Source organism: Aquarana catesbeiana, linkage group LG12, assembly GCF_042186555.1.
Source record: "Aquarana catesbeiana isolate 2022-GZ linkage group LG12, ASM4218655v1, whole genome shotgun sequence".
Taxonomy (NCBI): Eukaryota; Metazoa; Chordata; class Amphibia; order Anura; family Ranidae; genus Aquarana; species Aquarana catesbeiana.
The window spans coordinates 54,937,961-54,957,179 of NC_133335.1; the positions used below are offsets into that span (position 1 = coordinate 54,937,961).

The 19,219-nt window shown below is 43.8% G+C and overlaps 1 protein-coding gene across 2 annotated transcripts in view; it reads left to right on the forward strand.

The window, feature by feature from the left end:
- The first annotated feature begins 8,751 nt into the window (after positions 1-8,751).
- The window catches only part of LOC141114250 (beta-1,4 N-acetylgalactosaminyltransferase 2-like), a 286,060-nt gene continuing 275,592 nt past the window's right edge, over positions 8,752-19,219 (forward strand). The window contains exon 1 of one of the 2 annotated variants that reach the window (XM_073607826.1): positions 8,752-9,033. In XM_073607826.1, coding sequence (XP_073463927.1) covers positions 8,852-9,033 — 182 coding nt within the window. In that variant the 5' untranslated portion in view covers positions 8,752-8,851. The remainder of the gene's footprint in view (positions 9,034-19,219) is intronic. The other variant, XM_073607824.1, reaches the window with a different exon arrangement.

Below are 19,219 nucleotides of genomic sequence, written 5' to 3' on the forward strand. Positions count from 1 at the left end.
GACACCCCAAGCTATTTGCTTTGAGGCATGTTGAGTCCATGGAATGTTTTATATTTTGACACAAGTTGCGGGAAAGTGACAAATTTTTTTTTTTTTTTTTTTTTTTTGCACAAAGTTGTCACTAAATGATATATTGCTCACACAGGCCATGGGCATATGTGGAATTGCACCCCAAAATACATTTAGCTGCTTCTCCTGAGTATGGGGATACCACATGTGTGGGACTTTTTGGGAGCCTAGCCGCGTACGGGACCCCGAAAACCAATCACTGCCTTCAGGATTTCTAAGGGCGTACATTTTTGATTTTACTCCTCACTGCCTATCACAGTTTCGGAGGCCATGGAATGCCCAGGTGGCACAAACCCCCCCCAAATGACCCCATTTTGGAAAGTAGACACCCCAAGCTATTTGCTGAGAGGCATGGTGAGTATTTTGCAGCTCTCATTTGTTTTTGAAAATAAAGAAAGACGAGAAAAAAAATTTTTTTTTTTCTTTTTTCAATTTTCAAAACTTTGTGACAAAAAGTGAGGTCTGCAAAATACTCACTATACCTCTCATCAAATAGCTTGGGGTGTCTACTTTCCAAAATGGGGTCATTTGGGGGGTTTTTTTGCCACCTGGGCATTCCATGGCCTCCGAAACTGTGATAGGCAGTGAAGAGTGAAATCAAAAATTTACGGCCTAAGAAAGCCTGAAGGCGGTGCTTGGTTTTCGGGGACCCGTACGCGGCTAGGCTCCCAAAAAGTCCCACACATGTGGTATCCCCGTACTCAGGAGAAGCAGCAGAATGTATTTTGGGGTGTAATTTCACATATTCCCATGGCATGTTTGAGCAATATATCATTTAGTGACAACTTTGCGCAAAAAAAAATAAAAAAAATAAAAAATTGTCTCTTTCCCGCAACTTGTGTCACAATATAAATTATTCCATGGACTCAACATGACTCTCAGCAAATAGCTTGGGGTGTCTACTTTCCAAAATGGGGTCATTTGGGGGGGTTTTGAACTGTCCTGGCATTTTATGCACAACATCTAGAAGCTTATGTCACACATCACCCACACTTCTAACCACTTGAAGACAAAGCCCTTTCTGACACTTATTGTTTACATAAAAAAATAATTTTTTTTTGCAAGAAAATTACTTTGAACCCCCAAACATTATATATTTTTTTTAAAGCAAATGCCCTACAGATTAAAATGGTGGGTGTTTCATTTTTTTTTTTCACACAGTATTTGCGCAGCGATTTTTCAAACGCATTTTTTGGGGAAAAAACACACTTTTTTACATTTTAATGCACTAAAACACACTATATTGCCCAAATGTTTGATGAAATAAAAAAGATGATCTTAGGCCGAGTACATGGATACCAAACATGACATGCTTTAAAATTGCGCACAAACGTGCAGTGGCGACAAACTAAATACATTTTTAAAAGCCTTTAAAAGCCTTTACAGGTTACCACTTTAGATTTACAGAGGAGGTCTACTGCTAAACTTACTGCCCTCGATCTGACCTTCGCGGCGATACCTCACATGCATGGTGCAATTGCTGTTTACATTTGACGCCAGACCGACGCTTGCGTTCGCCTTAGCGCGAGAGCAGGGGGGACAGGGGTGCTTTTTTTTTTTTTTTTTTTTTTTTTCTTTATTATTATTATTTTTTTATCTTATTTTTAAACTGTTCCTTTCATTTTTTTTTTTTTTTAATCATTTTTATTGTTATCTCAGGGAATGTAAATATCCCCTATCATAGCAATAGGTAGTGACAGGTACTCTTTTTTGCAAAAATTGGGGTCTATTAGACCCTAGATTTCTCCTCTGCCCTCAAAGCATCTGACCACACCAAGATCGGTGTGATAAAATGCTTTCCCAATTTCCCAATGGCGCTGTTTACATCCGGCGAAATCTAAGTCATAAAATGCTCGTAGCTTCCGGTTTCTTAGGCCATAGAGATGTTTGGAGCCACTCTGGTCTCTGATCAGCTCTATGGTCAGCTGGCTGAATCACCGGCTGCATTTTCAGGTTCCCTGTTGAGACAGGAGAGCCAGAGAAAAACACGGAAGACGTTGGGGGGGGAGGGGCATTCCCTCCCACTGCTTGTAAAAGCAGTCTAGAGGCTAATTAGCCGCTAGGATTGCTTTTACATGAAAGCCGACCGCTGGCTGAAAAGAATGATACCAAGATGATACCTAAACCTGCAGGCATCATTCTGGTATAACCACTCAAAGTCGTGAATGGCGTACCTGAAGACAAAAAAATGGTTAACAATAAAGCACAGTAAACGGTAAGGTATAAAAAATTGCATACCTGAAAAGCAAACATGATAAAACATAATAACAATAAAACATTGCAGAATAGAATACAGTAAAAAAGAACAGAACAATAGAGAGAGAGAGAATAGAGAGAGAAAGAACAATAAAACGACAACTATTTTTTTTTTATTTTATATTTTTGTATGTGTTTTTTTTTTTTTTTTACACTTTTTTTTGTAACTAACTTTTATAACTGTAACCGGTTCCAGGTTCGGGTCTCTCAAAATGCGATGGCATCTTGGGAGACCCTGTGAAAGTGTGCCTAGTCTGTGCAATGCTGTACCCTACGCTAATACTCAACTAGTGCATGGTAGCGTTCAAAATATTCACCAATGCAAAGACCAGGATTGTCAGGACAGGAGGGACAATAATAGCGGGTGTCACGCCTATATCCGCGCTTGCTGCAGACACAACATCTTTTTTGGGGGGGTTCGTTGGGTAGGGGTACTCGGGAGGACATAAAGAAAATGCCTCTCATGCAGCCGACTGCATTTGGTTGGGGATGTGAATGGGGGAAGTACGGGCGCCGCAGAAGCGGTGGGTTCCCAATTAGGATTGGCGAATGCAGCAGGAAGGGCATTATGGGCACGACGGGCCTGTGTTCGTCTTCTTGGTGGCAGCGGGACACTACTTGTGCTTGCCACCTCACCAGCTTGAACTGCACTTATGGGACTCGCCACGTCACCAAGTGTTACTGCAGTGCTGGTTTGACTACGACCGGGGTGTACTAGGCCGCTGGTGCTTGCCAGTTCACCAAAACGCTACCAAAAAAACTGTTAGCGATCGCAAGGATCAGGCCTGACTCTGCGAACGCTGCAGTTATGCGTTTAGTGTTTTGTAAGTGACAGTGATCGATCGATACTGCACTTGGGTGGGCTGGGCTGGGCCGGGCGGAGGGGCAAAACGCAGGTGCTAGCAGGTATCTGGGCTGATCCCGCTAACACTGCGTTTGTGGGAACCCTAAACTGCTGGGGACGCTAGTATAGATCTGATCGGATCAGATATTGATCCGTTCAGATACTATACCACTAAGGGAGGCGTATGCTGCGTGCGTGGGTGTTAGCGGTACTGGCGCTAACCTGACGCTGCCTGGGGCTGGTGCTTGCCAGTTCACCAAAACGCTACCAGAAAAACTGTTAGCGATCGCAGGGATCAGGCCTGACTCTGCGAACGCTGCAGTTATGTGTTTAGTGTTTTGTAAGTGTCAGTGATCGATCGATACTGCACTTGGGTGGGCTGGGCTGGGCCGGGCGGAGGGGCAAAACGCAGGTGCTAGCAGGTATCTGGGCTGATCCCGCTAACACTGCGTTTGTGGGAACCCTAAACTGCTGGGGACGCTAGTATAGATCTGATCAGATCAGATATTGATCCGATCAGATACTATACCACTAAGGGAGGTGTACGGTGCGTGCGTGGGTGTTAGCGGTACTGGCGCTAATCTGACGCTGCCTGGGGCTGGTGCTTGCCAGTTCACCAAAACGCTACCAAAAAAACTGTTAGCGATCGCAGGGATCAGGCCTGACTATGCGAACGCTGCAGTTATGCGTTTAGTGTTTTGTAAGTGACAGTGATCGATCGATACTGCACTTGGGTGGGCCGGGCAGAGGGGCAAAACACAGGTGCTAGCAGGTATCTGGGCTGATCCCGCTAACACTGCGTTTTCGGGAACCCTAAACTGCTGGGGACGCTAGTATAGATCTGATTGGATCAGATATTGATCCGTACAGATACTATACCACTAAGGGAGGCGTATGCTGCGTGCGTGGGTGTTAGCGGTACTGGCGCTAATCTGACGCTGCCTGGGGCGACGCATATCACCGCCGGGCGATCAGGGGGCTAAACCTTTATTCGGTAATAAACGGCGGGTGCCCTGACACTATAAAAAATAAACAAACTAACCAGCGTCACTCGTAACAGTTATACGGTGATCAGTGGTGAAAGGGTTAACTAGGGGGCAATCAAGGGGTTAAAACCTTTATTAGATAGTATATGGGGGTCCCTGTCGCTATAAAACGCTGACGGCGAACCTAAATATTTACGTCTCTAACTATCGTCACCAGCGACACTAATACAGCGATCAGAAAAATGATCGCTTAGTGACACTGGTGACGGGGGTGATCAAGGGGTTAAAACTTTATTAGGGGGGTTAGGGGGGTATCCTAGACCTAAAGGGGGCTACCACTCACTGCCCTAACACTGTAACTGTCACAAACTGACACTATGCAGTAATCAGAAAAAAAAAAAAAAATACTGCTAATGTCAGTTTGTGACGGGGGGGGGGGTGATTGGGGGGGGATCGGGGGGCGATCGGGGGGGGATCGGGGGTGTAAAGTATGCCTGGCATGTTCTACTGTGTGTGTTTGTGTTGTGTGGACTTACATGTCTTCTCTCCTCGGCGCTGGACGGAAACTGCCAGACCGAGGAGAGATGACATCACATCCTCTGCCTGTGTGAAACTATACACAGGCAGAGGAGGATTCCCATTGGCTGGGAGCGATCGCGAGGGGGGGGCCACGATCGGATGGTCTCCCCCTCGCCTCCCGACGCTCCCAGTCAGATGCCGACCGCCGATGGCACCGGGGGGGGGTCCGATCGGACCCCCCGCCCGCGGGAGGCAGATCACGTACAGGTACGTGATTCTGCCTGCCCGTGCCATTCTGCCGACGTATATATACGTTAGGCGGTCGGCAAGTGGTTAATAAACGCTACCAGTGGTAATGCGCTAGGTCGGTGCGCCCTCTCTTCTTTTTGTTTCCAAATTGAATAAACATCCAGATCAAGTGAAACATTGTTATCCTAGTAAATGTAGACATTAAAAACAGTTGGTGAAATTCATGATTTGTTGGGCAAACTTGACTTGGCATCCCTGAGTATAGACTCAGCGCGTTTCATGGAGTTTAAAGCCAATCATCAGGAGTAGGGTGCATGAGTATTGGCTAAAGGATAGAGTAAATGGATAAGTGGGTCAATGAAGTCTCTGATAGTGTGTCATGCTTTCAAAAAGAGAGCAAGATTTGAGGATTTGTACATTACCTATGGTAAAGCCCAAATAGGTAGCCCAGTGATCCCCATATTGGAGTAGGGTGGTGGTCCCGATTGCGCTGTCTCCCCCGGGGTTGAGGCGGGGACAAACCCCCCCTCCCCCAACCATACACTCTACAAGGCACACAGACAACCGGAGAGGGGGTAGCAGGAAACAGCATCCAAGGAGAGATCCAGACAGCAACAGCAACATGCCAGAGTGTAAGGAGTGCATATATGGGGCACAAGTCAGGTTCTACAAAAAAATAAAAAAGGGAATAAGTGGGTGATGGAAATTGACAATAAACTACAAACCACCAAAAGGGGGAAAAAAAGGGTGAAATGATGTTCATAAAATGTAGTGTGTGTCCACACTGAGTGTGTGTGGATATGAGTGAGAGATATAGCGATTGTACCAATGGCTGCACTTGGACTTAGGAAAATAATTTTGCCAAGGAACAAGTCCGTCCTAACACACGTCCATTGCGGTGATGCATGACATTGGCGTGGACACGTCCCAGGCCAAGGATATAAAGACCGGGATGAACCGACAGTTCACTCCACACATTCCAATATGAGGAGAGGTTCCATGGGTCCACCCACATCTCAGGTAATCACGGAGTCCTATCTCTGGACCATAAACAACACATGTATACACATACACTGTGATCCCTATTTTAGGGTCACACCCACTCTGTACACACTTTAATATACCACACCCATACTAACGCATTGGCAACATTTTGTTTTTTATTTATTTGTTTTTCACCACCTAATTATTCCTTGGCAAAATATTTTTGCAACCATTGGTACAATCGCTATATCTCTCACTCATATCCACACACACTCAGTGTGGACACACACTACATTTTATGAACATCATTTCACCCTTTGTTTCCCCCTTTTGGTGGTTTGTAGTTTATTGCCAATTTCCATCACCCACTTATTCCCTTTTTTATTTTTTTGTAGAACCTGACTTGTGCCCCATATATGCACACCTCACACTCTGGCATGTTGCTGTGGCTGTCTGGATCTCTCCTTGGATGCTGTTTCCTGCAACCCCTTCTCCGGTTCTCCTTGTGCCTTGGAGAGTCTATGGTTGGGGGAGGGGGGGTTTGTCCCCGCCTCAACCCCGGGGGAGACAGCGCATTCGGGACCACAAACCCTACTCCAATATGGGGATCACTGGGCTACCTATTTGGGCTTTGCCATAGGTAATGTACAAATCTGCAAATCCTGCTCTCTTTTTGAAAGCATGACACACTATCAGAGACTTCATTAGCCTACTTATCCATTTACTCTATCCTTTAGCCAATACTCATGCACCCTACTCCTGATGATTGGCTTTAAACGCCATGAAACGCGTTGAGTCTACACTCAGGGATGCCAAGTCAAGTTTGCCCAACAAATCATGAATTTCATCAACGGTTTTTAATGTCTACATTTACTAGGATAACAATGTTTCACTTGATCTGGATGTTTATTCAATTTACCAATTGTGATTGCTTGTACCATTATGTCTATCCAATATGAATATTAAATATGTCAATTTGATTTTCACTATATATATTATGCTTTTTCTTGCATGATCCATGTTTTATGATACATTATATAACATTAACTTTTTCATCAATTGAATTGAATTTATTGGTTTTATCATCTAGCAATTTCTTTTTGGTTACTTAGATCTCCCTTTCAGTGACTGTAACAGCTAAACCTATTTTAGGTATCCTAGAGAATTTTAGATACATATCCATGCCTCATTTAAAGTCCCAAAACCCATTTTCTCTTTCTTCTACCTTGTGCATGATATTCACACAGTTAAAGGGGAACTCTTCTCTTTTGGTAAGATGAATGTTACAGTTCTGATCTTATATTGTTGGCATTTATTTACAAAGGTTCTGGGCTTGTGACACCAGGATTCAGGCGGAACTATCTGACAGAGAGAAAGGTCATTAGTCTCCCTTTTATGCCTGGGATCACAGGTTCTTAAAGAGTCTAATGCTGTTGCTGTTTATTGCAATCCTCTTTACATCGCATATCTGTTCCAGTGTGTGAGAAATTAAGCTTATAGCAATATTTTGCCTAGGCCATTACTGCATTACCTGTCTTAAGAATTAAAGGTAAAATAACACTTGATTAATCCATTGCAGTTTGGTGTGTGTATAGTTGAACTTGTCATTTAATGATGTCCAAACCCAGGGTGTCAGAGGTGTCGGGAGACTTGCAAGGTCAGGACAATCTTCTGGGTAAATCATTCTCAAGCGGCTCCCACTGGGGTAGTGCTACATACACATATGCAGTATCGCCGAAAAGGTCGGAAGGAAGATATTTATTTCAGTTTTTTTTGGGCAGTGGGTGATGGTAATGGCAAGAAGCTAAATAAAAAAAAAATACTATAGGCGTCTTGGGACGCCTGCCTTTACACGCCCATGAACTTTATTGGCACACAAGGTTTAGGAGCGTGTCTATGGCAATGTTTGACCATTCTTCCAGAGGTGCATTTGTGAGATCAGGCACTGATGTTGGACGAGAAGGCCTGGCTCGCAGTCTCTGCTCTATTTCATCCCAAAGGTGTTCTGTCGGGTTGAGGTCAGCAGGCCAGTCAAGTTCCTCCACCCCAAACTCGCTCATCCATGTCTTTATGGACCTTGCTTTGTGCACTGGTCCAAATCATTTGGTGGAGGGGGGATTATGGTGTGGGGTTGTTTTTCAGGGGTTGGGCTTGGCCCCTTAGTTCCAGTGAAGGGAACTCTTCCTTTTCCAACATGACTGCGCACCAGCGCACAAAGCAAGGTCTATAAAGACATGGATGAGCGAGTTTGGGGTGGAGGAACTTGACTGGCCTGCACAGAGTGCTGACCTCAACCCGATAGAACACCTTTGGGATGAATTAGAGCGGAGACTGCGAGCTAGGCCTTCGCATCCAACATCAGTGCCTGACCTCACAAATGCGCTTCTGGAAGAATGGTCAAATATTCGCATAGACACACTCCTAAACCTTGTGAACAGCCTTCCCAGAAGAGTCCAAGCTGTTATCACTGCAGAGGGTGGGCCAACTCAACATTGAACCTTACGGACTAAGACTGGGATGCCATTAAAGTTCATGTGTGTGTAAAGGCAGGCGTCCCAATACTTTTGACAATATAGTGTATGTACAGTTTTGCTAACACACTCCAAAGTTGCGAAACTGGGTTCAGGAATTGAAGTTTGTTTTACTTCGGTCAGATGTATCAATGTATATATAGAAGGATTACATTAAGGGTTTAAATTGAGTTTTGATAAATTTAGAGTTCAACCATAGTGGAGATATAGGCTTTTTGCACAATGTTCTCCTGAAAACTGCTTCAGTACTTTACAATTATCCACAATGATGTACAATACACATATTTCTTAAGTATGCACCTAGTGTGGGTGTGTACAGGAAGCTATTTCTTCATACTAAGCAGGTGTAGTGTTCTACACGGACAGTTTCAGTGTGTCGTATCCACATAAAGACATCTTAAAGTATCGGAACAATGTTCCCAGGAAGAAACCCAAGGAAGGTGTTGCTATGTGTCATCTCCATTCTCCTGGGATGTGTTGTGCTTGGATACATTATGGAACAGTTCCTGACTGGACCCTGCAATAAAATCCTAGTGCCTGGGAAAATAGTATGGAACCAGGAATCAGAACCGGATGCAGCTCAGAAGAATGCCAGGTAAGAGGAGTATAGAATAAAAAGTATGTCAAGGACAACTTTTGCTGATAAGATAAGACTTTGCATGAACACTGTTATGGTGGTGGACACTTTTCCTAATAATTTTGCACAGTTTAACCACTTGTATACCAGTGCATTTTTTAAAATGTTTCACACAAACACACATGCAAAAATCTGCATTTTTTCCCTGGAAATGACCTGAAACCCTAAAACAAACATGAAAGCAGAGGCCCTGTAAAAATCGTGGCACTTGCAATCTTGTATAAAATGAATTTTAGTGCAAACAAACACAATATAATACCCAATGTTTTGGTAAACTATAAAACATGAGGTTGCATCAACTAAATACACTATATTACCAAAAGTATTGGGACGCCTGCCTTTACACGTACATGGACTTTAATGGCATCCCAGTCTTAGTCAGTAGGGTTCAATAAAAAGTTGGCCAACCCTTTGCAGCTATAACAGCTTCAACTCTTCTGGGAAGGCTGTGCACAAGGTTTAGGAGTGTGTCTATGGGAATGTCTGACCATTCTTTTAGAAGCGCACTTGTGAGGTCAGGCACTGATTGGACGAGAAGGCCTGGCTCGCAGTGTCTGCTCTAAGTCATCCCAAAGGTGTTCTATCCCGTTGAGGTCAGAATTTTGGGCAGACCAGTCAACTTTCTCCACCCCAAACTCGTTCAGCCATGTCTTTATGGACCTTGCATTGTGCAGGGGTCTGAAACATTTGGTGGAGGGGGGATTATGGTTTGGGGTTGTTTTTCAGGGGTTGGACTTAGCCCCTTAGTTCCAGTGAAGGGAACTCTTAAGGCATCAGCATACCAAGACATTTTAGACAATTTCATGCTCCCAACTTTGCGGGAACAGTTTGGGGATGGCAGACATGGGGGTAAGTCACACATGTGCAAGTCACAAGCAAGTCTCAAGTCTTAACCTTCAAGTCATAAGCAAGTCCCAAGTTACTGTGGCGAAAAGCAAGCAAGTCAAGTCGAGTCCCTGCTAGAAGTCAAGCAAGTCAAGTCAAGTCATTTATTTTGGTCAAGTCACAAATTAAGTCAAAATACTGATCTACCCAATTTCCATCCTTAAAATGAGTTAAAGGTCAGTTTTCAGGAAAGGTTTTGTTTTATTTTCAACATTAACAAAACTGCTTAGTACTTTTTTCTTGGCATATTTTGCCTAGGCCAAGACACAGCACTGGTGGTGCCAAGTCATTGCAAGTCATTGCAAGTCAAATAGCCCAAGTCAAAGTCAAGTCGCAAGTCATTAGAGGCAAGTCAAAGTCAAGTCGAGTCATTTATTTAATTTTGTCAAGCAAGTCGCAAGTCCTCAAACAGGTGACTCGAGTCCGACTCGAGTCAAGTCATGTGACTCGAGTCCCCCACCTCTGGGGGATGACCCCTTCCTGTTCCAACATGACTGCGCACCAGTGCACAAAGCAAGATCCATAAAGACATGGATGAGCGAGTTTGGGGTGGGGGAACTTGACTGGCCTGCGCAGTTCTGATCTCAACCTGATAGAGCTCCTTTGGGGTGAATTAGAGAGGAGACTGCGAGCCAGGCCTTCTCATCCAACATCAATGCCTGACCTCACAAATGCGTTTCTGGAAGAATGGTCAAACATTCCCATAGACACACTCCTAAACCTTGTGGACAGCCTTCCCAGAAGAGTTGAAGCTGTTATAGCTACAAAGGGTGGGCCAACCCAATATTAAACCCTACGGACTAAGACTGGGATGCCATTAAAGTTCATGTGCGTGTAAAGGCAGGCGTTCCAATACTTTTGGTAATATAGTGTAAATACCAAGCATGTCAAACCTTAAAATTGTGTATGCAAAAAACTGTGCTATCCAAAATTCTCTTTAGGCAATGCTTTAAAAGCCTTTACTGGTCATCAGTTTAGAGTTACTTATGAATTATGGCCCTAGAATTATTGCCCGCACTCTGACATTTATGGCAATACCCCACATGTGTGGTGCAATTTATGCTTACATACTTGCGTGCCCTGTGCTGCACATTTGCATTGTGGTGAGCACAGGAATGAGGGTACTTTAATTATTTTTTCTTATTTTTATTTGTTCTATCACAATTTTTCTTACACTTTTTTCACTTAACTTTATTATTATCACCTGGGGGATGCTTCTTTAGCTTCAGTAGCTTTGGAATGACTGCTGTGGCATAGTACATGCTGCTTTCAGATCTATTCGTTGTAAGTGGGTGGGAGAAATGGATGTTTCTTGATCACCTCCCGCTTTCTTATTTACCCTGTTCCTCAGAGAAACAGGTTTTTCCAGCAAAGTATATTACAGTTACTGTTAATTCAAGTCATCTTTAGAATATTAAAATCTCATTACTGACTAATACACAAGATCAGCCCTAATGCCCCGTACACACGATCGGATTTTCCGACAACAAGTTTTGTTGTTGGAAAATTTGAGAACCTGCTCTCAAATATTTGTATGCGGAAATTCTGACAGCAAATATTAGATGGAGCATACACACGTTCGGACTTTCCGACAACAAGCTCACATTGAACATTTCCCGTCAGAAAATCCGACCATGTATACGCGGCATAACTCTTAACACATACTTTGCATTAGTATGTGAATAGATGCTAGCTATACACAAGTATAAAGCCCGGCAGCTGAATCATCTTTTTTTTTTTTAACATATATTTTATTGAGTTTATAGAAAATTGTACAAAAAAGGTTGTAAAAACTTACAACACAATAAATAAGAAAAGAAAACAAACAATATAAGATGCCTCCCGTGTCTCACTAAGACAGCCTTTTTCAACCAGGGTGCCCAGGCACCGTGTGTTGAGTATTCTTCAGAGGTGCCTTGGCAAAATGCCTAAAAATTGCTCAAAATTGTATACAAGCCACTGGGTGGATGAAACCTAAATTTTTGTTACACAAAGCCACAGGTTTTCATGGTACACCATTACAACCTTCTAGCTGCCAACCTCCTAACAACCAATGACTAGGGATGAGCTTCGAGTTCGAGTCGAACTCATGTTCGACTCGAACATTGGCTGTTCGCAAGTTCGCCGAACAGCGAACAATTTGGGGGGTTCGCGGCAAATTCGAATGCCGCGGAACACCCTTTAAAAGTCTATGGGAGAAATCAAAAGTGCTAATTTTAAAGGCTTATATGCAAGTTATTGTCATAAAAAGTGTTTGAGGACCCGAGTCCTGCCCCAGGGGACATGGATCAATGCAAAAAAAAGTTTTAAAAACAGCCGTTTTTTCAGGAGCAGTGATTTTAATAATGCTTAAAGTCAAACAATAAAGGTGTAATATCCCTTTAAATTTCGTAGCTGGCGGGTGTCTATAGTATGCCTGTAAAGGGGCGCATGTTTCCTGTGTTTAGAACAGTCTGACAGCAAAATGACATTTCGAAGGAAAAAACCCATTTAAACTACTCGTGGCCAGGGATGAGCTTCGTGTTCGAGTCGAACCCATGTTCGACTCGAACATCGTCTGTTCGCCCGTTCGCCGAATTGCGAACGATTTCGCGCCAAATTCGTGTGGCGCGTCACGGCCCATAATTCACTGCGGCATCGCAGTGCATTGCTGGCTGGTCATAGTGCATGCTTGGCCAATCACAGCGCCGTCTGAACAGAGAGCCGTAATTGGCCAAAGCCAAGGAGGCTTTGGCCAATTATGGCTCAGGAGATTTAGCACACGCCCCACACTATATAAGGCCGCCTGCACGGCGGCCCTGTGTAGTGTGTGTTCCGGCGTTCATAGATAGAAAGAGAGAGAGACAGACAGTGTCATTTGATTTGAGTTAGATAGATTAGGCAGAACAGTCAGTCAGTTAGCTGCACTTACAGTGTATTATGTATATATATATATGCATCCCAGGTGTTGCATATATATATATATATACACTGTATTCAGTTTAGCTAGATCCATTCCTGTTATCTTCTTACTGACAGGCAGGCTTGTCTTGTTACAGTATTTACAGCTACCTGAAGAAAATTGCTGGTGTTCTTTTGATCCTATTAGTACCACAGTCAGGCAGCTAGACTATTTACAGTTAGTGCAGTGCGTCCTGCTCACAGTGTTCAGCTAAAACTACAAGTTAGTGGGGTGCGTCCTGCTCACAGTGTTCAGCTAAACCTACAAGTTAGTGTGGTGCATCCACCTCACAGTGTTCAGCTAAACCTACAAGTTAGTGCGGTGCGTCCTGCTCACAGTGTACAGCTAAAACTACAAGTTAGTGCTGTGCGTCCACCTCACAGTGTTCAGCTAAACCTACAAGTTAGTGTGGTGCATCCACCTCACAGTGTTCAGCTAAACCTACAAGTTAGTGCGGTGCGTCCTGCTCACAGTGTACAGCTAAAACTACAAGTTAGTGCGGTGCGTTCTGCTCACAGTGTTCAGCTAAAACTACAAGTTAGTGTGGTGCGTCCACCTCACAGTGTTCAGCTAAAACTACAAGTTAGTGCGGTGCGTTCTGCTCACAGTGTTCAGCTAAAACTACAAGTTAGTGTGGTGCGTCCTCCTCACAGTGTCCAGCCAAACCTACAAGTTATTTTTTTGCGAGCTCTGCACAGTGTTCAGCTAAAGCTACCTGTAGAAGGTTGGTGGTGTTTTCCTGATCCTATCACTACCGCAGGCAGCTAAAAAAGCTACAAGTTGGTTTTTTGCGAGCTCTGCACAGTGTTCAGCTAAAGCTACCTGTAGAAGGTTGGTGGTGTTCTCCGCTGATAGCTTGTAAGAACATTTTTGGTTCTGGGCGCCACCACCAGTGCCTAAGGCCCAATTTTTCAGCCCCTGTTTAACAGGGGCGTGTAATTACAATTTTTGATGAAATACTTTGCAGCAGGGCTCGTTTCTGCGTTACAACTAGAGTATCTGTGAGGGGTTGCAATGTTGTGGAACCAGCACCAGTGCCTAAGGCCCAATTTTTCAGCCCTTGTTTAACAGGGGCATGTAATTACAATTTTTGATGCAATACTTTGCAGCAGGGCTCATTTCTGCGTTCCAACTAGAGTATCTGTGAGAGGTTGCAGTGTTGTGGCACCAGCACCAGTGCCTAAGGCCCAATTTTTCAGCCCCTGTTTAACAGGGGCCTGTAATTACAATTTTTGATGCAATACTTTGCAGCAGGGCTCATTTCTGCGTTCCAACTAGAGTATCTGTGAGGGGTTGCAGTGTTGTGGCACCAGCACCAGTGCCTAAGGCCTAATTTTTCAGCACCGGTTCAACAGGGGCATGTAATTACAATTCTTGATCTAATATTTCACAGCAGGGCCCATTTCTGCACCCACCAAGAGCGAGTGAGGACTTACAGTGTTGTGGCACCACCACCACCAAAGGCCCAATTTTTCAACAACAACAGGAAGTGAGATGAAATCTACCCCTAGAAAGGGGGAAAAACATTTTTCCTTTCCACTGATGCTTTCCAATCCTTGTTCCACAAAAAACCCCAAATTTTCAAAAAACATTTGTCATTGGGACAAAAAGTGAGGTGAAATCTTCTGAAGAGGAGGAAAGACAGCAAAACTGTCACAGGGGTGATAACCCTTCCCTATGTTTTCCAAAAAGCTTAAAAAAGATTTTTTGGCTGGAGCTAAACACGTTAAAAATGTACCCGTTAAAAATTACAAATAGATTCTACTTAACAACAAACCTACAGTCCCTGTCTTGTTTGCACTGCCTGTATACTGCTGTTCAGAGTATATAGGGCCTGGTGGCCCCACACCTTTCCTTATTTTAATTTGGGTGCGGGGTTCCCCTTAATATCCATACAAGACCCAAAGGGCCTGGTAATGGTCTGGGAGGTACCCATGCCGTTTGTCTCACTGATTTTCATCCATATTGCCAGGACCCGACATTACATTAAACCCGCAAGCAGTTTTAAATGAGATTTTTTCCTTTAAAAATGACATTTTGTGCAGGGACTGTTCTAAACACAGGAAACACGCGCCACTTTACAAGCATACTATAGACACACCCCAGGTACGATATTTAAAGGAATATTTCACTTTTTTATTTTTTACTTTAAGCATCATTAAAATCACTGCTACCGAAAAAACGTCCGTTTTTAAAAGTTTTTTTTGCATCGATACAAGTCCCCTGGGGTAGGACCCGGGTCCCCAAACCCTTTTTAGGACAATACCATGCAAATTAGCCTTTAAAATGAGCACTTTTGATTTCGAACGTTCGAGTCCTATAGACGTCAATGGGGTTCTAATGTTCGTGCGAATTTTCGGTCCGTTCGCAGGTTCTGGTGCGAACCGAACCGGGGGGTGTTCGGCTCATCCCTACTCGCGGCTATTGCATTGCTGACAATACACATAGAAGTTCATTGATATAATCGGCATGGGAATTCCCCACAGGGGAACCCCGAACCAAAATTTAAAAAAAAAAATGACGTGGGAGTCCCCCTAAATTCCATACCAGGTCCTTCAGGTCTGGTATGAATATTAAGGGGAACCCCGGCCAAAATTAAAAAAAAAAATGACATGGGGTTCCCCCTAAATTCCATACCAGGCCCTTATCCGAGCACGCAACCTGGCAGGCCGCAGGAAAAGAGGGGGGGACGAGAGTGTGCCCCCCCCTCCTGAACCGTACCAGGCCACATGCCCTCAACATTGGGAGGGTGCTTTGGGGTAGTCCCCCAAAACACCTTGTCCCCATGTTGATGAGGACAAGGGCCTCATCCCCACAACCCTGGCCGGTGGTTGTGGGGGTATGCGGGCGGGGGGCTTATCAGAATCTGGAAGCCCCCTTTAACAAGGGGACCCCCAGATCCCGGCCCCTCCCCCTGTGTGAAATGGTAAGGGGGTTCTTACCCCTACCATTTCACTAAAAAACTGTCAAAAATGTTAAAAATGACAAGAGACAGTTTTTGACAATTCCTTTATTTAAATGCTTCTTCTTTCTTCCTTCATCTTCTTCTTCTGGTTCTTCTGGCTCTTCTGGTTTTAAATGGGTTTTTTCCTTTGAAATGTCATTTTGCTGACAGACTGTTCTAAACACGGGAAACATGCGCCCCTTTACGGGCATACTATAGACACCCCCCAGCTACGAAATTTAAAGGGATATTACACTTTTATTGTTTGACTTTAAGCATTATTAAAATCACTGCTCCTGAAAAAACGGCCATTTTTAAAACTTTTTTTTGCATTGATCCATGTCCCCTGGGACAGGACCCAGGTCCCCAAACACTTTTTATGACAATAACTTGCATATAAGCCTTTAAAATTAGCACTTTTGATTATTCATGTTCGTGTCCCATAGACTTTAACGGTGTTTGCGTGTTCAAACAAACTTTTTTCCTGTTCGCATGTTCTGGTGCGAACCGAACAGGGGGGTGTTCGGCTCATCCCTACCAATGACATCATCAGTTGAAAAGAAGGATGTCAGTTGCCTGCAAATCATCCTTGTTTGACTCTCCCTTACCTCTCTCCATCAGCTTTGGGGTCTCATTAGCTAAGCAATGAAGAAAAACTGAGAGAGAAGAGAAACATTGTAATACTAGTCAGTACCAGTTTGCAGAAGTGTTTTTACTTTGGAAGAATAATTCACATTCAACGTTAGGTGTGCTACGTGTTATGTAAATCTATAGGATAGTTTTTACATTTTAGAATGGGGAGCCTGAAAACTGTCCATAATTTTAGAGGGTGCCCTGAGATTGTCCATAATTTTAAAGGGTTTCTGGACTGAAAAAAGGTTGAGAAACACTGCACTAAGCAAGTAGTACAAAACAGGTAGGGAATATTGCTTCAATGTACAAACCCCACAAGGTATATGTATGTATAAAACCTCACAAGGTGAAAACTAATAAATATCCTGGAGTAAGAGATGCCAAAGTTAATGGGCTGGACACCACATTACCTAAATTTTTTGAAAAAGATCAGGCTTTTTTCTTATGCCCTGTACACACGATCGGACATTGATCGGACATTCCGACAACAAAATCCATGGATTTTTTCCAACGGATGTTGGCTCAAACTTGTCTTGCATACACACGATCACACAAAGTTGTTGGAAAATCCGATCGTTCTAAACGCGGTGACGTAAAACACGTACGTCAGGACTATAAACGGGGCAGTAGCCAATAGCTTTCATCTCTTAATTTATTCTGAGCATGCGTGGCACTTTGTGCATTGGATTTGTGTACACACAATCGGAATTTCCGACAACGGATTTTGTTGTCCGAAAATTTTATAGCAAGCTCTCAAACTTTGTGTGTCAGAAATTCAGATGGAAAATGTGTGATGGAGCCCACACACGGTCGGAATTTCTGACAACAAGGTCCTATCACACATTTTCTGTCGGAAAATCTGACCGTGTGTACAGGGCATAAGAGTTAAAAAGTAAGCTTGTATAAAGGAAGACTATCATTAATCAATTCAAGCCAAGTGGACAATACAGGGCATACTGTTCCTTTCCAGGATAAGAGTGTAGCGCCCTTCTCCTGTTGATCAGGCGCTATATGTAAATTTAGTGGGTCATCTGTTCTGTATATAGTTCAGATTTAATCTATGGCTAAATTAGCCTCTGTTCCAGCATTGACTCTGTTGCGTGCAGTTCCACACTGTTGCCTGTAGGTGTCGTTGTCGCCACAGGCCAGGGTTGAAAAGCAACAGGCTGAAGTGTATTGAGTGCTCTTCTTTCTCAGAGGTAACTCGGCAAAGGTGGTCCACTGCTATGCATTCTGGGAGAGAGTACTTAAGGGGCAGATGCCATTTTTGGTTCTCTTTCACCTGCTGGCCCTCCTGGCTTAAAGGTATGTGACGGCTTCCTTTCAGTCTCTGGGCCATGCTGGCCCAAGGCTACCTTACTATAAGTGGGCCCAGAGGTCGTCTGGGGCCCGCTGGTTTAGAGGTGGTCCTGTGCTGTCTGTCCTGCGGGAAGAAGCCAAGTAATTGAGAAGATCCAGGGGAGGACCCATCTTGGAGAGGACCGTGTGGAGGGCTGGTCTCAAGAAGGGCCTGGTGACTCAATTGGAGGATGCATCCTAACCTAACTTACCGCACAATACTGCCGGGTCGGCTTAAAGGTTCTGGTACTGTGTCGCTGTTCATCTAATACTACATCCTGTGGCAGAGGATCGTATAGCAATATTGTTCCTTTAAAGTCTGTGACAGAGACTTTTTGTTCGTGCTCCATTCCGGCTGTTAGGTCAGTGAGAGAGACCTATCCAGGTGGGCAAAGATCTTTGGACTGAAGGTATAATCGTCTCTAAGATCTTCAATCCCTCAATGATCTGAAAAAGGTATTTGAACTTTCCTGCAACTCCCTTTCTACCTCTTCACTGCTACTTCCTAAAAAGTTTTCATTAAAGCATTGGAAAATTACTAAAGTGACTGGTGCGTACATTCATGGATACAAAACTCAACATGGACTCTAGGTTCTTGATGTGGTGAAACTACAGGTAAGGGGTGACGGCAACAACCCAAATTATTTCAGCAGCTCCTTCGGGGGTTAGTGCTACAAGAGTATGTAAGTACTTAATAAGTAAGAGTAAGTACAAAATATGCAACAAATGTTTTATATATTTGGATGAAGATAGATCACCAAAAATAGCCAATAAAAACAATTTTTAGGGTGCAAGTTATTGGGCAGTCTTTAGACAGTAGATATAGAGGAGTCATCCTCTGACAAAAACGTCTGAACTATAGGGCACAACCAGAAGCAATGGCCAGAAATCAGGAACTCCCCCACATCTGCTAAAACAATCAGATGTATGGCATAAGCCAATTCTTCACAGCCTAAAAGATGACTTTGGGGGAATATTTTCAATTGCATTATCCTGCCTCTAGAAGAGATCACAGAACCCTAGCAGTGGTAGTGTTAGGCAGTGGGGAACGCAGACCTGTTCTCATCAGGGAAGTGTAGATCTAAGGAGGACTAGGGATGGGCGAACGGTTCGGCCCGGGCATAAGTTCGGGCCAAACTTTGGTTGTTCGGACGTTCGGCAAACACCGAACAATATGCTGTGATCAGGGCAAATTCGAGAGCCACCGGAACATCATTAAAGTATATGGGACACTAACTTTAAAAATCAAAGTCCTCATTTTAAAGGCACATATGCAAGTTATTGTCATAAAAAGTGTTTGGGGACCCAGGTCCTGCCCCAGGGGACATGTATCAATGCAAAAAAAAAAGATTTAAAAACTGAAGTTTTTTCGGGAGCAGTGATTTTAATAATGCCTAAAGTGA